The sequence below is a fragment of the Phaenicophaeus curvirostris genome, unplaced genomic scaffold (assembly GCF_032191515.1).
Source record: "Phaenicophaeus curvirostris isolate KB17595 unplaced genomic scaffold, BPBGC_Pcur_1.0 scaffold_75, whole genome shotgun sequence".
Lineage (NCBI taxonomy): Eukaryota > Metazoa > Chordata > Aves > Cuculiformes > Cuculidae > Phaenicophaeus > Phaenicophaeus curvirostris.
Genome location: NW_027206697.1, coordinates 324299 through 339866, shown reverse-complemented (window position 1 = coordinate 339866; position 15568 = coordinate 324299). Strand labels below are relative to the sequence as shown.

At 57.9% G+C, this 15568-nt stretch overlaps 2 protein-coding genes across 2 annotated transcripts in view; both read left to right on the top strand.

Annotated features, from left to right (window-relative positions):
• The first annotated feature begins 465 nt into the window (after positions 1-465).
• LOC138734422 (cytochrome P450 11B, mitochondrial-like) lies at positions 466-15272 on the top strand. The gene is made up of 11 exons (XM_069882035.1): positions 466-531; positions 728-849; positions 1790-1945; positions 6062-6261; positions 8397-8603; positions 10058-10197; positions 11813-11907; positions 11942-12001; positions 13780-13858; positions 13950-14141; positions 15152-15272. The coding sequence occupies exons 1-11, from the start codon at positions 466-468 to the stop codon at positions 15263-15265; spliced, it is 1431 nt and encodes a 476-aa protein (XP_069738136.1). The 3' UTR covers positions 15266-15272.
• A 160-nt stretch (positions 15273-15432) lies between these two features.
• Positions 15433-15568, top strand: part of DGAT1 (diacylglycerol O-acyltransferase 1) — a 9551-nt gene continuing 9415 nt past the window's right edge. Inside the window, exon 1 of the mRNA XM_069882034.1 lies at positions 15433-15442. Within this exon, the coding sequence (XP_069738135.1) occupies positions 15433-15442 (10 nt within the window). The remainder of the gene's footprint in view (positions 15443-15568) is intronic.

The following is a 15568-nucleotide window of genomic DNA, read 5'->3' as shown; positions in this document are numbered from 1 at the left end:
GTCAGTCTATGGGGTTCTATAGGTCAGTCTATGGGATTCTATAGGTCAGTCTATGGGGCTCTATGGGTCAGTCTATGGGTCAGTCTATGGGTCAGTCTATGGGGCTTTATGGGTCAGTCTATGGGGCGCTATGGGTCAGTCTATGGGGCGCTATGGGTCAGTCTATGGGGCTCTATGGGTCAGTCTATAGGTCAGTCTATGGGGCTCTATGGGTCAGTCTATGAGGTTCTATGGGTCAGTCTATGGGGTTCATTGGTCAGTCTGTGGGTCAGTCTATGGGGCTCTATGGGTCAGTCTATGGGTCAGTCTATGGGGCGCTATGGGTCAGTCTATGGGGTTCATTGGTCAGTCTGTGGGTCAGTCTATGGGGCGCTATGGGTCAGTCTATGGGGTTCATTGGTCAGTCTATCGTGCGCTATGGGTCCAGCCCCATAGCTCTCCCCCCCTTTCCCCCCCTCGTCTGCGATGACGCCGTGGGGCGACCTTGGCCTGGGCTATAACTGCGGCTGCGGCGGCTGCGGGCGCAGCCATGTGGGGGGCGGCCGGCCTGGGGGGCAGCGTGTGGGGCGGCGTGTGGGGCGGCGTGTGGGGCTCCATGCGCCGTGCGACCCCCATGCGAGGCCCATGCGGCTCCCGGGCCGCCTGCAGCGACTTGGGGGGCAGAGGGGGGGACTTGGGGGGCAGAGGGGGGGATTTGGGGGTCGCGGCTGCCCCACGGCCCTTCCAGGCGCTGCCGCGCGCCGGACGCAGCCGCTGGCTCAACCTCTACCGGCTCTGGCGCGACGGCGGCTTCCAGGACTTCCACCTGCGCATGGAGCGCGGCTTCCAGAGGCTCGGGCCCGTCTACAGGTGCGTCCCAGTTCAGCCCAGTTGCTCCCAGTAGGTCCCAGTAGGTCCCACTTGGCCCCAGCCCATCCTGGTCTCACCAGAATGGGAGGAACCCCCATGGTTGGGTGGTCCCAGTTGGTCCCAGTAGGTCCCAGTTGGCCTCAACCCATCCTGGTCTCACCAGAATGGGAGGAACCTCCACAGTTGGGTGGTCCCAGTTGGTCCCAGTTGGTCCCATCCCATCCTGGTCCCATCAGAATAGGAGGATCCCCCATGATTGGGTGGTCCCAGTTGGTCCCAGTTGGCCCCAGCCCATCCCAGTGACACCAGAATGGGAGGATCCCCCAGGGTTGGGTGGTCCCAGTTGGTCCCAGTTGGCCCCATCCCATCCCAATGGCCTCAAGGTGGTAGAATCTCATGTTTTGGCTTCTCCCAGTTGGCTCCATCCCATCCCAGTGACCTCAAGGTGGTAGAACCTCATGGGTTGGGTCCTCCCAGTTGGCCCCATCCCATCCCAATGACCCCAAGGTGGTAGAACCTCATGGGTTGGTTTCTCCCAGTTGGCCCCATCCCATCCCAATAACCTCAAGGTGGTAGAACCTCATGGGTTGGGCTCTCCCAGTTGATTCCATCCCATCCCAATGACCCCAGGATGGTAGAACCTCATGTTTTGGGTTCTCCCAGTTGGCTCCATCCCATCCCAATGACCTCAGGGTGGTAGAACCTCATGGGTTGGCTTCTCCCAGTTGGCTCCATCCCATCCCAATGACCTCAAGGTGGTAGAACCTCATGTTTTGGATCCTCCCAGTTGGCCCCATCCCATCCCAATGACCTCAAGGTGGTAGAACCTCATGGGTTGCGTTCTCCCAGTTGGCCCCATCCCATCCCAATGACCTCAGGATGGTAGAACCTCATGTTTTGGGTTCTCCCGGTTGATCCCACCCCACCCCGATGACCCCAGGGAGCAGGTCGGCACCTACGACTGCGTCAACGTGCTCCTCCCGCGGGACGCGGCGCAGCTGTTCCGCGCCGAGGGCCCCTTCCCGCGCCGCATGGGCATCGAGGCCTGGAGCGCCCACCGGCGCCTGCGCAACCACAAGTGCGGCCTCTTCCTGCTGTAAGGACGGGGGCTGCGGCCGCAGGGGCCGGGGGGACAGGGAGGGGAGGGGGGGGGAGTGCAGCATGGGGGCTGCAGGGCATGCAGGGCACGCAGGGCATGCAGGGAGCACGGGACACACCATGCAGGGCATGCAGGACATGCAGGAGGCACCATGCAGGGCATGCAGGGCATGCAGGGAGCACAGGACACACCATGCAGGGCATGCAGGACATGCAGGAGGCACCATGCAGGGCATGCAGGGCATGCAGAATAGACCATGTAGGGCATGCAGGGCATGCAGGGAGCACGGGACACACCATGCAGGGCATGCAGGGCATGCAGAATAGACCATGCAGGGCATGCAGGGCATGCAGGGAGCGCAGGACACACCATGCAGGGCATGCAGGACATGCAGGAGGCACCATGCAGGGCATGCAGGGCATGCAGGGCATGCAGAATAGACCATGTAGGGCATGCAGGGCATGCAGGGAGCACGGGACACACCATGCAGGGCATGCAGGACATGCAGGAGGCACCATGCAGGGCATGCAGGGCATGCAGAATAGACCATGCAGGGCATGCAGGGCATGCAGGGAGCGCAGGACACACCATGCAGGGCATGCAGGGAGTGCAGGGCATGCAGAATAGACCATGCAGGGCATGCAGGGCATGCAGGGAGCGCAGGAGGCACCATGCAGGGCATGCAGGGCATGCAGAATAGACCATGCAGGGCATGCAGGGCATGCAGGGAGCGCAGGACACACCATGCAGGGCATGCAGGGCATGCAGGAGGCACCATGCAGGGCATGCAGGGCACGCAGGGAGCACGGGACACACCATGCAGGGCATGCAGGGCATGCAGGAGGCACCATGCAGGGCATGCAGGGCATGCAGGGAGCACAGGACACACCATGCAGGGCATGCAGGAGGCACCATGCAGGGCATGCAGGGCATGCAGGGCATGCAGAATAGACCATGCAGGGCATGCAGGGCATGCAGGGAGCACAGGACACACCATGCAGGGCATGCAGGGAGCGCAGGGCATGCAGAATAGACCATGTAGGGCATGCAGGGCATGCAGGGCATGCAGAATAGACCATGCAGGGCATGCAGGGCATGCAGGGAGCACGGGACACACCATGCAGGGCATGCAGGAGGCACCATGCAGGGCATGCAGGGCATGCAGAATAGACCATGTAGGGCATGCAGGGCATGCAGGGAGCACAGGACACACCATGCAGGGCATGCAGGGAGCGCAGGGCATGCAGAATAGACCATGTAGGGCATGCAGGGCATGCAGGGAGCGCAGGACACACCATGCAGGGCATGCAGGGCATGCAGGAGACGGCATGCAGGGCATGCAAGGCACGCAGGGCATGCAGAATAGACCATGCAGGGCATGCAGGGCATGCAGGGAGCGCAGGACACACCATGCAGGGCATGCAGGACATGCAGGAGGCACCATGCAGGGCATGCAGGGTATGCAGAATAGACCATGCAGGGCATGCAGGGCACGCAGGGAGCACGGGACACACCATGCAGGGCATGCAGGACATGCAGGAGGCACCATGCAGGGCATGCAGGGCATGCAGGGCATGCAGGGGACGCAGGGGACGCAGCGTAGGCCACACAAGCAACACAGGCTATGATGATTCACTGATTCTGTGTTTCTGTGATGATTCAATGATTCTCTGATGATTCTCTAATTGTCTGATTCTATAATGATTCTCTGATTCTATGATGATTCTATGATTCTACAATGATTCTATGATGATTCTATGAGTCTATAATGATCTATGACGATTCTATGAATCTCTGATTCTCTGATGATTCTCTGGTTCTATAATGATTCCATGATGATTCTATGATTCTCTGATGATTCTCTGATTCTATGATGATTCTATAATGATTCAATGATGATTTTCTGATTCTATGATTCTCTGAGTCTATGATGAGTCCCTGATTCTATGATGATTCTCTGATTCCATCTATGATGATTCTATGATGATTCTCTGGTTCTATAATGATTCTATGAATCTCTGAAGAGTCTTTGATTCTATAATGATTCTCTGATGATTCTCTGATTCCATGATGATTCTCTGATTCTATAATGATACTATAATTCTCTGATGATTCTCTGATTCTATGACGATTCTCTGATGATTCTCTGATTCTATGATGATTCTATGATGAGTCTTTGATTCTATAATGATTCTCTGATTCTCTGATGATTCTATGATGATTCTATGGTGATTCTCTGGTTCTATAATGATTCTATGATGATTCTATGATTCTACAATGATTCTATGATGAGTCTTTGATTCTATAATAATTCTATAATTCTCTGATGATTCTCTGATTCCATGATGATTCTCTGATGATTCTCTGATGATTCTCTGATTCTATAATGATTCTCTGATTCTATGATGAGTCCCTGATTCTCTGATGATTCTCTGATTCCATGATGATTCTCTAATTCTATAATGATTCTATGATGATTCTCTGATTCTGTAATGATTCTATGATGATTCTATGATGATTCTATGATTTTATGATTCTCTGATGTTTCTCTGATTCTATGATAATTCTCTGATGATTCTCTGATTCTCTGATGATTCTATAATGATTCGATGATGATTTTCTGATTCTCTGAGTCTATGATGAGTCCCTGATTCTATGATAATTCTATGATGCTTCTATGATGCTTCTATGATTCTATGATGCTTCTATGATGATTCTACGATGATTCTATGATGAGTCTTTGATTCTATAATGATTCTCTGATTCTCTGATGTTTCTCTGATTCTATGATAATTCTCTGATTCTATAATTCTCTGATGATTCTCTGATTCTCTGATGATTCTATAATGATTCGATGATGATTTTCTGATTCTATGATTCTCTGAGTCTACGATGAATCCCTGACTCTATGACGATTCTCTGATTCTATGATGATTCTATGATGATTCTATGATGATTCTATGATGATTCTATGATGATTTTCTGATTCTATGATGATTCTCTGGTTCTATGATGATTCTATGATGATTCTATGATGATTCTATGAGTCTATGATGATTCTACGATGATTCTCTGATTCTATGATGATTCTCTGGTTCTATAATGATAATTATAATTTTGTGATTCTATAATGATTCTATAATGATTCTATAACGATTCTCTGATTTTATATTCTCTGATGATTCTCTGATTCTCTGATGTTTCTCTGATTCTATGATAATTCTCTGATTCTATAATTCTCTGATGATTCTCTGGTTCTATGATGATTCTATGATGATTCTATGATGATTTTCTGATTCTATGATGATTCTCTGGTTCTATGATGATTCTATGATGATTCTATGATGATTCTATGATGATTCTATGAGTCTATGATGATTCTATGATGATTATCTGATTCTATGATGATTCTCTGGTTCTATAATGATTCTATGATGATTCTATGATGATTCTATGATGATTCTATGAGTCTATGATGATTCTACGATGATTATCTGATTCTATGATGATTCTCTGGTTCTATAACGATTCTATGATGATTCTCTGATTCTACGATGATTCTATGATGAGTCTTTGATTCTATAATGATTCTCTGATTCTCTGATGATTCTCTGATTCCATGATGATTCTACGATTCTATAATGATTCTCTGATTCTATGATGAGTCCCTGATTCTCTGATGATTCTCTGATTCCATGATGATTCTTTAATTCTATAATGATTCTATGATGATTCTCTGATTCTACGATGATTCTATGATGAGTCTTTGATTCTATAATGATTCTATAATTCTCTGATGATTCTCTGATTCCATGATGATTCTCTGATTCTATGACGAGTCTTTTATTCTATGATGATTCTCTGATTCTATAATGATTCTATGATGATTCTCTGATTCTACGATGATTCTATGATGAGTCTTTGATTCTATGATGATTCTCTGATTCTCTGATGATTCTCTGCTTCCATGATGATTCTATACCGATTCCATGATGATTTTCTGATTCTCCGATTCTCCAATTCCCTGATGATCTTCCGACTCCGTAACGACTCTCCGGTGCTCGTGGGACCCCCTGTTTTGTTTTTTTTTTTTTTTTGGGGGGGGGGGGTCAGGAACGGGCCGGCGTGGCGCTCGGACCGCCTGGCGCTGAACCCCGAGGTGCTGAGCCCGTCGGGCGCCCGCAAGTTCCTGCCCCTCCTCGACGCCGTCGCCCGCGACTTCGCGGCCGCCCTGCGCCGCCGCCTGCGCCGCAGCCCCGGGGGGGCCCTCACCCTCGACCCCCACCCCCTGCTCTTCCGATTCACCCTCGAGGGTAACCACGGGCACCCCCCAAAAAAAAATATAACACCCCAAAATACAACTACAACCCACCAAAAACCCACCCCAGGGACCCGCCACCCCAACCCCAAGACCCCCCAGAGTCCCCAAACCCACCCAAGACCCCCCCCCAAACACACCCAAGACCCCCAGGACCCCCCCAAACCCATCCAGAACCCCTCCAAGACCCCCAGAGTCCTCCAAAGCCCCCCTAGACCCCCCCAAACCCACCCAAGACCCCCTAGGACCCCCCCCGAACCCACCCAGAACCCCTCCAAGACCCCCACAGTCCTCCAAAGCCCCCCTAGACCCCCCCCAAACACTCCCAAGACCCCCTAGGACCCCCCCAAACCCATCCAGAACCCCCCCAAGACCCCCAGAGTCCTCCAAAGCCCCCCTAGGCCCCCCCAAACACACCCAAGACCCCCTAGACCCCCCAAACCCCCCCAAGACCCCCTCAAAAGCCACTCAGAACCCCCACAAACCCCCTCCAGACCCCTCCAGACCTCCCCCAAGACCCCCAGAGTCCCCAAACCCACCGAAGACCCCCCCCAAACACACCCAGAACCCCCCCAAGACCCCCAGAGTCCTCCAAAGCCCCCCTAGACCCCCCCCAAACACACCCAAGACCCCTTAGGATCCCCCCAAACCCATCCAGAACACCCCCAAGACCCCCAGAGTCCTCCAAAGCCCCCCTAGACCCCCCCAAACACACCCAAGACCCCCTAGGACCCCCCCAACCCCCCCCAGACCTCCCCTAAGACCCCCAGAATCCCCCTAAGCCCCCCTAGACCCCCCCCAAACACTCCCAAGACCCCCTAGGACCCCCCCAAACCCACCTAGACCACCCGAAACTCCCCCAGGACCCCTAAAGACCCCCCAGGAACCCCCCAAAGCCCCCCTAGACCCCCTAAAGCCCCATAGAGACCCCTCCAGACCCCCCCAGACCTCTCCTAAGACCCCCAGAGCCCCCAAACCCACCCAAGACCCCCCCCAAGACCCCTCGAGTCCTCCAAAGCCCCCCTAGACCCCCTCAAAGCCCCCCAAGACCCCCTAGGACACCCCCAGACCACCCCAGGACCCCCAGAGCCCCCCCAGATCGCCCCAAGACCACCCAGGACCCCTCCCAACCCCTGACACCCCCCCCCCCCAAAGCCAACCCAGACCCCCTAAAACTCCCCCAGGACCCCCAAGACCCCCCCAGAACCCCTCAAAATCCACCCAGACCCCCTAAAGCCCCCCCAGACCCCCCCCAAACCCACCCAGAACCCCCGCTGACACCCCCCCCAACCCACCCATACCCCTCCGACCCTAAAAAAAAGGGGGGGGGCACATTGGGACCCCAAATAAATTGGGGGGGGGCACATAGGGATCCTATAGGATGGGGGGTTCTCTTTTGGGATGGGGGGGTCTCAAAGGATGGGGGGGCACATTGGGACCCTAAATAAATTGGGGGGGCACATTGGGACCCCAAATAAATAGGTGGGGGGGACATTGGGATCCTATAGGATTGGGGGGGGGGCACCTTGGGACACTATAGGATGGGTGGGGGGGCAGAATGGGGCCCTAAATAATGGGGGGGGGGCACATTGGGACCCCAAATAAATTGGGGGGGGCACATTGGGACCCTAAATAAATTGGGGGGGCACATTGGGACCCCAAATAAATAGGTGGGGGGGACATTGGGATCCTATAGGATTGGGGGGGGGCACCTTGGGACACTATAGGATGGGTGGGGGGGCAGAATGGGGCCCTAAATAATGGGGGGGGGGGCACATTGGGACCCCAAATAAATTGGGGGGGGCACATTGGGACCCCAAATAAATTGGGGGGGGCACATTGAGACCCCATAGAATGGGAGGGGGGAAATTTGGGACCCTAAATAATGGGGGGGGGGGCACATTAGGACCCCAAATAAATTGGGGGGGGCACATTGGGACCCTAAATAATGGGGGAGGGGCACATTAGGACCCCAAATAAATTGGAGGGGGCACATTGGGACCTTATAGGAAGGGGGGGGTCTATGGGGGGTGCCCCAAGGGATGGGGGGGGATGTCTCTTTTGGGATGGGGGGGGTCTCTTTTGGGGGTGCCCCCCCCTACACATTTCTGACCCCCCCCCCCACCTCAGCCAGCAGCTTCGCGCTGTACGGGGAGCGCCTGGGGCTGCTGGGGGGGGGTCCCCCGGCGGGGGGGGCCGGTCGGTTCCTGCGGGCGGTGCAGGAGATGCTGAGCAGCACCCCCCCCCTGCTGTTCGTGCCCCCCCCGCTGCTGCGGGCCCTGCGCCCCCCCCTCTGGGAGAGGCACCTCCAGGCCTGGGACTGCATCTTCCAGCACGGTGAGGAGGGGGTTAAACCGGGGGGGGGGGTGTAAATATGGGGGGGGGTTATATATGGAGGGGGGTAATTATGGGGGGGGTAAATATGGGGGGGGTTAAATATGGGGGGGTAAATATGGGGGGGTTAATTATAGAGGGGTATGGGGGGTTATATATGGGGGGGTTAATTATAGAGGGGTGAATATGGGGGGGTTAACTATAGAGGGGTAAATATGGGGGGGTTAATTATGGGGGGTGTTAATTATAGAGGGGTATGGGGGTTATATATGGGGGGGTTAATTATAGAGGGGTAAATATGGGGGGGTTAAATATGGGGGGGTTAATTATAGGGGTAAATATGGGGGGGTAAATATGGGGGGTTAATTATGGGGGGTGTTAATTATAGAGGGGTATGGGGGTTATATATGGGGGGGTTAATTATAGAGGGGTAAATATGGGGGGGTAAATATGGGGGGTTAATTATGGGGGGTTAATTATAGGGGGTAAATATGGGGGGTTAATTATGGGGGGGTTAATTATAGAGGGGTAAGTGGGTTATATATGAGGGGTTAATTGGGGGGATATGGGGGTGTTAAATATGGGGGGTTAATTATGGGGGTTAATTATAGAGGGGTATGGGGGGTTATACGTGGGGGGGTTAATTATAGGGGTAAATATGGGGGGGTAAATAAGGGGGGTTAATTATAGAGGGGTATGGGGGTTATATATGGGGGGTTAATTATGGGGGGTTAATTATGGGGGGGTAAATATGAGGGGGTTAATTATGGGGTGTTAATTATGGGGGGGTTAATTATAGAGGGGGTATGGGGGGTTATATATGGGGGGGCCATGGGGGTGTTAAATATGGGGGGGTCAAGGGGGGGTTAAATATGGGGGGGTTAATTATGGGGGGGTTAATTATAGAGGGGTATGGGGGTTAAATATGGGGGGCCATGGGGGTGTTAAATATGGGGGGGGTCAAGGGGGGGTTAAATATGGGGGGTATGGGGGGTTAAATATGGGGGGTTAAATGGGGGGGTACATGAGGGGTTGGGGGGGCTTGAGGTGGGTCAATGTGTAGGTCCCTATTGGGGGGGCAAAGGGGGATCAGAGGGGGGGTCTCTATGGGGGGGGTCAGTGTGGGGGGCAGTAGGGGGGTCATGGTGGGGGTCTCTATGGGGGGGGTCTCTATAGGGGGGTCAGAGGGGGGGTCGGAGAGGGGGGGTCACTGTGTGGGTCCCTATGGGGGGTTCAGAGGGGGGTCAGAGGGGGGGTCCCTATGGGGGTCCCTATGGGTTGTGCCTATGGGGGGGTCAGAGGGGGGGTCAATGGGGGGGTTAATGGGGGGGTCAATGGGGGGGTCCCTATGGAGGGGTCAGAGGGGGGGTCAGAGGGGGGGTCAATATGGGGGTCCCTATGGAGGGGTCCCTATGGGGGGGCCCTATGGGGGTCCCTCACTGGCCCCCCCCCCCCAGCGGACGGGTGCATCCAGCGGCTGCTGCAGGCGCGGGGGGGGCGCGGGGGGGTCCTGTCGGAGCTGCTGCTGAGGGGCCGCCTCCCCCTCGACTCCATCCGAGCCAACGTCACCGAGTTCACCGCGGGAGGAGTCGACACCGTGCGGGGGGGGGACATGGGGAGGGGTCCATGGGGTCCAGGGGGGTCCATGGGGATGGGAAATGGGGGGGGCTGGGGGGAGCTGGGGGGGTCATGGGGTCCGGGGGGGGCATGGTGGGGGGGACATGGGGATGGGGGGGGTCCATGGGGTTGGAAAATGGGGGGGCTGGAGGGGGATGGGGGGGTCCAAGGGGTCCAGGGGGTTCCAGGGGGGTCCATGGGGATGGGAAATGGGGGGCTGGGGGGTCCAGGGTGTTCAGGGGGGTCCATGGGGATGGGAAATGGGGGGGCTGGGGGGGTTCGAGGGGTCCAGGGGGGGTCCATAGGGGTCCATAGGGATGGGAAATCGGGGGATGGGGGGAGTTGGGGGGATCCAGGGGGATGGGGGGGTCTATGGGGGTGGGAAATGGGGGGCTGGGGGGGTCCATAGGGTCCAGGGGTGTCCATGGGGTTGGGAAATGGGGGAGCTGGGGGGGTCCAGGGGGATGGGGGTGTCCATGGGGTTGGAAAATGGGGGGGCTGGGGGGAGTTGGGGGGGTCCAAGGGGTCCAGGAGGGTCCATAGGGGTCCATGAGGATGGGAAATGGGGGGTCTGGGGGGGCCAAAGTGTCCGGGAGGGTCCATGGGGATGGGAAATGGGGGAGCTGGGGGGTCCATGGGGATCAGGGGGGTCCATGGGGATCAGGGGGGTCCATGGGGTTGGAAAATGGGGGGGCTGGGGGAGGCGGGGGGGGTCCCAGGGGTCCAGGGGGGTCCATAGGGGTCCATGAGGATGGGAAATAGGGGGGCTGGGGGGGTCCAGGGGTCCGTGGGGGTCCAGGGGGGTCCATGGGGATGGGAAATGGGGGGCTGGGGGGAGTTGGGGGGATCCAGGGAGATGGGGGGGGTCTATGGGGTGGGAAATGGGGGGCTGAGGGGGTCCATATGGTCCAGGGGGGTCCATGGGGTTGGGAAATAGGGGGCTGGGGGGGGTCCAGGGGGTCCATGGGGCCTGGAAATGGGGGGCGGGGGGGTCTATGGGGTCTGAGGGGGTCTATGGGGATGGGAAATGAGGGGGGTGGGGGGGGTTGACGGGGATGGGGGGGTCCCAGGGGGTCATTGGGGGGGGTCAATGGGGAGGTTCGATGGGGGGGGTCAGTTTGGGGGTCCCTGAGGGGTCGGTTTGGGGGTCCTGGGGGGGGGTTTTGGGGGGTCCTTGACCCGGGGGGGGTCATTGGGGGGGTCAATGGGGGGGGTTCGATGGGGGGGGGTCAGTTTGGGGGTCCCTGAGGGGTCGGTTTGGGGGTCCTGGGGGGGGGAGTTGGGGGGGGTCCTTGACCCGGGGGGGTCCCGGGGGGGGGTCATTGGGGGGGTCACTGGGGGGTCAGTTTGGGTGTCCCTGAGGGGTCGGTTTGGGGTCCTGGGGGGGGGAGTTGGGGGTGTCCTTGACCCGGGGGGGTCCCGGGGGGGGGTCATTGGGGGGGTCACTGGGGGGGTCAGTTTGGGTGTCCCTGAGGGGTCGGTTTGGGGGTCCTGGGGGGGGGTTGGGGGGGTCCTTGACTCGGGGGGGTCCCGTGGGGGTCATGGGGGGTCCCAGTGGGGGTCCCTCACCCCCCCGTGCCCCCCCCCCCCCCCAGACGGCGATGCCGCTGCTGTTCACGCTGTTCGAACTGGGGCGCAACCCGGGGGTGCAGCGAGCGCTGCGGGAGGAGCTGAGGGGGGTCTGGGGGGGGCGCAGGGGGGGGGCGAGGGGGGGGACCCCCCAGACCTGCCCAGCTGCTCAGCGCCCTCCCCCTGCTGAGAGCTGCCATCAAGGAGACCCTCAGGTGGGAGCACTGGGAGGCACTGGGAGGGGCTGGGAGGCACTGGGAGCACTGGGAGTCACTGGGGGAATGGGGGATTGGGAGAACTAGGGCACTGGGAGCACTGGGAGCACTGGGAGGCACTGGGGGAATGGGGGATTGGGAGAACTAGGGCACTGGGAGCACTGGGAGCACTGGGAGGCACTGGGGGAATGGGGGATTGGGAGAACTAGGGCACTGGGAGCACTGGGAGCACTGGGAGGCACTGGGAGGAGCTGGGAGGCACTGGGGGGAATGGAGGATTGGGAGAACTAGGGCACTGGGAGCACTGGGAGACACTGGGAGGCACTGGGAGCACTGGGAGTCACTGGGGGAATGGGGGATTGGGAGAACTAGGGCACTGGGAGCACTGGGAGCACTGGGAGGCACTGGGAGGAGCTGGGAGGCACTGGGGGGAATGGGGGATTGGGAGAACTAGGGCACTGGAGCACTGGGAGGCGGTGGGAGGAGCTGGGAGGCACTGGGAGCACTGGGAGGCACTGGGGGGAATGGGGGATTGGGAGAACTAGGGCACTGGGAGCACTGGGAGGCACTGGGAGGAGCTGGGAGGTGCTGGGAGGCACTGGGGGGAATGGAGGATTGGGAGAACTAGGGCACTGGGAGCACTGGGAGACACTGGGAGGCACTGGGGGGAATGGGGGATTGGGAGAACTAGGGCACTGGGAGCACTGGGAGGCACTGGGAGGCACTGGGAGCACTGGAGGCACTGGGGGGAATGGGGGATTGGGAGAACTAGGGCACTGGGAGCACTGGGAGGCACTGGGAGGCGCTGGGAGCACTGGGAGGCACTGGGAGGCACTGGAGCACTGGAGGCACTGGGAGGCACTGGGAGCACTGGGAGGCACTGGGAGCACTGGGAGCACTGGGAGCACTGGGAGGTGCTGGAGCACTGGGAGGCACTGGGAGCACTGGGAGCACTGGGAGCACTGGGAGGTGCTGGGAGGCACTGGGGGGAATGGAGGATTGGGAGAACTAGGGCACTGGGAGCACTGGGAGACACTGGGAGGCACTGGGAGGAGCTGGGGGAATGGGGGATTGGGAGAACTAGGGCACTGGGAGGCACTGGGGGAATGGAGGATTGGGGACTGGGAGTACTGGGAGGCACTGGGAGTACTGGGAGGAAGTGAGTGCCACTGGGGGACACTGGTGGACACTGGTGAGGACTGGAGGGCACTGGGAGGAACTGGGAGACCAGGTGGACTGGGAGCTAGAGCTACTGGGAGGCACTGGGGAGCACTGGGAGGCACTGGGGAGCACTGGGAGATACTGGGAGACACTTGGAGAAACTGGTGGACACTAGTGGGCGCTAGTGGACATTGTTGAGGACTGGAGGGGTACTGGGAGGAACTGGGAGGCCAGGGTGGACTGGGAGCTATTGGGAGGGACTGGGAGACATGAGGAGACACTGGGGATCACTTGGAGACACTGGTGGACACTGGTGGATGTTGATGAGGACTGGAGGGCGCTGGGAGGAACTGGGAGGCCAGGGTGGACTGGGAGCTACTGGGAGGCACTGGGGAGCACTGGTAGGGATCACTTGGAGACACTGGGAGGCACTGGGGAGCACTGGGAGCCACTGGAGGGACACGAGGAGGCAGTGGGGATCACTTGGAGACACTGGTGGACACTGGTGGACGTTGATGAGGACTGGAGGGTGCTGGGAGGAACTTGGGAGACCAGGGTGGACTGGGAGCTACTGGGAGGCACTGGTGTGGACTGGGAGGCCCTGGTTGTCCCCCCAGGCTGTACCCGGTGGGCATCACGGTGCAGCGCTACCCGGCCACCGACGTGGTTCTCCACAACTACCGGGTGCCGGCGGGGGTGAGCGACGCTGGGGGGGACACGGGGGACACCGAGGGGTCACTGGGGGGGTCCTGGTGGTGACCCCCCCTTCTCCTGACGCCCCCCAAAGACCCTGTGCCAGGTGTCCCTCTACGCCATGGGCCGCAGCCCCGAGGTCTTCGCCAACCCCGAGCGCTACGAGCCGGCGCGGTGGCTCGGCAAGGAGGACACCAGCTTCAAGGCTTTGGCCTTCGGCTTCGGCGCCCGCCAGTGCATCGGCCGCCGCCTGGCCGAGGCCGAGATGATGCTCTTCCTCGTCCACGTGAGTCGGGGTTGGGGTGGGGGGGACACACGGGACCCCCCCAGGGCACCCCGACACTCGGACGGGGAGCTGGGAACCACAGGGTTGGGTTGGGTTGACCCAACGTCTTGGATTGACCCAACAACCTCTTGGTTTGACCCAACATCCTCTTGGCTTGATCCAACGTCTTGGATTGATCCAACATCTTGGCTTGACCCAACATCCCCTTGGCTTGATCCAACATCTTGGATTGACCCAACAACCTCTTGGTTTGACCCAATGACCTCTTGGCTTGATCCAACCTCTTGGATTGATCCATTGACTTCTTGGCTTGATCCAACGTCTTGGATTATTGACCCAAGGACCTCTTGATTTGATCCATTGACTTCTTGGCTTGACCCAACGTCTTGGATTATTGACCCAAGGACCTCTTGATTTGATCCAAAATCTTGTCTTGATCCAACGTCTTGGCTTGATCCAACATCTTGGCTTGACCCAACAACCTCTTGGCTTGACCCAACGATCTCTTGGCTTGACCCAACGTCTTGGATTGACCCATTGACCTCTTGGCTTGACCCAACAATCCCTTGGCTTGACACAGTGACCTCTTGGCTTGACCCAGTGACCTCTTGGCTTGACCCAGTGACCTTTCGGCTTGACCCAATGAGCTCTTGGCTTGACCCAATGCTTTGACTTGGACCAATGACCTCTTGGCTTGAGCCACTGACCTCTTGGCTTGACCCAATGACCTTTTGGCTTGACCCAACGACCTCTTGGCTTGATCCAATGACCTCTTGGCTTGACCAATGACCTCTTGGCTTGATCCATTGACCTCTTGGCTTGACCCAATGCTTTGACTTGGACCAATGACCCCTTGGCTTGAGCCAGTGACCTCTTGGCTTGACCCAACGACTTCTTGGCTTGACCCAACGACCTCTTGGCTTGACCCAATGCTTTGACTTGGACTAATGACCCCTTGGCTTGAGTCATTGACTTCTTGGCTTGAGCCAGTGACCTCTTGGCCCCCCCAGGTCTTGCGCAACTTCAGCGTGGAGGCGGTTTCCACCGAGGACGTCCGCACCGTCTTCCGCTTCGTCCTGATGCCCGAGAAGTCCCCCCTGCTCACCTTCCGCTGCCTCGACTGAGCCCGGGGGGGCCCGGGGGGGGCGGGGGGGGGGGCGGGGGGTTAGATGTGGGGGGCTCCATGCAAATCACATGCAAATGAGCTGCCCCGGGGGCTGATGGGAGCAGAGCCCCCCCCCAATAAAGTCTTCTTGCAAATGGAGGTGACCCTAAATTTGAGGGGGGGGGCATGGGGGGGGGTGACCCACACCTGGAGAGCCCAGAATGGGGGGGGGGGCAGCACAGGGAGCCCCCCAGAAGAGCCGTTGACCCCCCCCATCATTGATCCCCTTGAGCCCCCCAATCCCATTGCCCCCCATAACGCC